The sequence below is a fragment of the Salpingoeca rosetta genome, assembly GCF_000188695.1.
Source record: "Salpingoeca rosetta unplaced genomic scaffold supercont1.2, whole genome shotgun sequence".
NCBI classification, from domain to species: Eukaryota; class Choanoflagellata; order Craspedida; family Salpingoecidae; genus Salpingoeca; species Salpingoeca rosetta.
In genome coordinates, this window is record NW_004754932.1 from 1,540,224 (window position 1) to 1,542,657 (window position 2,434).

The window sequence follows — 2,434 nt, forward strand, 5'->3', positions numbered from 1 at the left end:
GATTCACAGCGTGCGTGCTTTCGCCTGCTGTTGTGCTCGTGACCAGGTGGTGCTGAGTCATTTCAGCTATGAGCAAGTGGAAGAAGCACCCGGAGCCTTTTGAAGGCATGGCAGAGCTGTTTAAACCCTCGCCCGACAAGTGCGACTACGACAACGACCTCTTTCAACCCCGCCAAGAAAACATGGAAGTCGTTCACCCTCCAATGGCTTGAGAACGTGCGCATCAAGCCAAAGCACCACGGAAGCAAACAAGACCTCAAAGTGCGTATGCATGCGTGTGCGCGTCTGTGTTTGGGCCTGCGTGTGTGTTTGTGTTTGTGTTTGTGTGTGGTTGTGTTTTGCTCGCCATCACATGGTTTTGCCATCCGCCTCCGCTCCCGCTCTGCACACACGCACACACTCACGCAACACACACACACACACACACACACACACACACACACACACACACACACACACACACACACACACACACACACACACACATGAATGCAACACGCAACACGCACACTCACGCATACTCTGTAACCCCACTGCTCGGCGCTCGCAGTACCACGACAAGGAATCGTTTTTTGAGCGCATCATGACGTTCCTGAACGCGGAGGTGTTCTACCAGCTCTCCCAACCCATGCTGTACAACCTCATGTCCAAGGGCATGAGCCCGGCCCCCTCACAGCCATCCACACCAGCAGCTGCTGCTCGCGTGGCCCAGCCAACACCGTACGTCACACTACTTGCTTCTGCTGCTTCTGCTGCTGCTACTGCTGCTGCTGCTGCTGTTGTTGTTGTTGTTGTTGTTGTTGTTGTTGTTCTCTCTCATGTTTGTCAGTTCAAGGTACATGAGTGCACGCGAATGTGCCGCGGCTGATGAGGTGCCTTCGCCCTCCAAAGCGTGCGCCCGTTGCTTACCCTCACTCACCTGTGAACTGCAGTGGGCGGCGTGACCTGATGCAAGCATGCCAAGTTCTGGACAAGGAAGAAGCCATGTCCAAGTTGTGAGTCACTGGTGCAAGTGAACAGTACACCTGCTCATTCGACTTCAATTTGTGCAAATCCCTGAGCGTGTGTATGTGTGTGCGTGTGTGAATTGTCGACCATTTGCCTTCTGCATTTTCTCCTCCAGCACCTCATTCTAGGATGCCTTTGCTCTTGTTTGCGGGTTGCTAGTGCTGAAAAAGTGTCCAAGGGCGTTGTTTCAATGCCACCTACGCAGGAGCCAGAGCAGCAGAAGCCAGGCGATGATCTTGATGCGCAACTCGAAGCCGGTGAGCTGGTGTTTGCGCGTGTGAGCACGTGTACAAGCGTGTGTCTTCAACTTGTACGTCATGAGCGCTTGTATTGTGATGATTGTTTGTACGGTGTTTTCTGTGTCACACGCACACACACAAACATGGCAGATGGCAGATGACACACGCTAACACGTCGAATGCATGGCCACACACCGCACCCCGCACGTGTTGATTGCAGCGGCTGAGGTTGAAGACGTGGAGCAAGATGAGGAAGAAGAGGACGAGGACGAAGCGGAGGAGAGCGCAAGCGAAAGCAGTGACAGTGAAGAGAGCGAGAGTGGCGATGACGACGACGACGACGAAGAGGAAGATGAAGGAGGGGCAGAGGAAGATGATGATGAAGATGAAGAAGAAGAAGATGAAGAGGAGGAGGCGGAGGAGGACGCGCTGCCGAAACGTGCTTCAAAGGTACCCATAGTCTGTTCTTTCGCCAACTGCAATAGCTTCCGCATTGATGTGGGTTTGTGCAGCACGCTGATGCGCCAAAGTGGCACGGGCTAATGGTCGCATTCCTGCTTTTCCTTGTTGCCCTGTTGTTTCGTGTGCTACCCCAGCGGCGCGCTGCTGACAAGGAAGTGGACAAGCAGGTCTGTCAACCGTGTCGTCTGCGTGTCTTGCGCGCACTTGTTTGCTTGTGTGCAGGCGCAATGGGTGCTCGTATCGTCTGCCCGTGTCGTTTCCAGCGTGCTTTGTGATACAAGGCAAGGGAGCTTTCATTGTTTCTCGCTTACTCGCGTGTGTTCTCATGCTACTGCTGCGTCGTTTCAACAACACACAGACGGCAGCGAGTGTTGCCCGTTCACTGAAGAGCAAGTCGTCCTCACTCAAGTGAGTGCACGGTTGCTTGTCCGCCTGTTGCGCTGTGTCGTGATTTTGTCGTGTTAAGATGTGCTGCGTTGGTGAAATGTTTGATTCGTTTGTTTGTTTCTTGTTGTTTTCGTTGTCTTGCGCTAGTCGCTGACACAAGCCAACTATAGTGTCCAGTTGGTCTTACCACGCATACGCGCTCACACACCAAAACCACGCCTTCCCTCCCCTTCCTCGCAGGAGCACCGGCGCAGACCCGATTGACGAAATCAGAGCTGAGCGGCAAAAGGCGGGAAAGAAAGCAATGCAGAAGAAGAAGAAGCAGCAGGGCAAGACCA

The 2,434-nt window shown here is 53.5% G+C and overlaps 1 protein-coding gene across 1 annotated transcript in view; it reads left to right on the plus strand.

Annotated features, from left to right (window-relative positions):
- Window positions 1-107: 107 nt before the first annotated feature.
- The window catches only part of PTSG_00904 (uncharacterized protein), a gene marked incomplete at its 5' end in the record, with an annotated part of 8,310 nt that continues 5,983 nt past the window's right edge, over window positions 108-2,434 (plus strand). Inside the window, 6 exons of the mRNA XM_004998316.1 lie at window positions 108-188; window positions 551-720; window positions 933-995; window positions 1,168-1,265; window positions 1,468-1,697; window positions 1,844-1,876. Coding sequence (XP_004998373.1) covers window positions 108-188; window positions 551-720; window positions 933-995; window positions 1,168-1,265; window positions 1,468-1,697; window positions 1,844-1,876 — 675 coding nt within the window. The remainder of the gene's footprint in view (window positions 189-550; window positions 721-932; window positions 996-1,167; window positions 1,266-1,467; window positions 1,698-1,843; window positions 1,877-2,434) is intronic.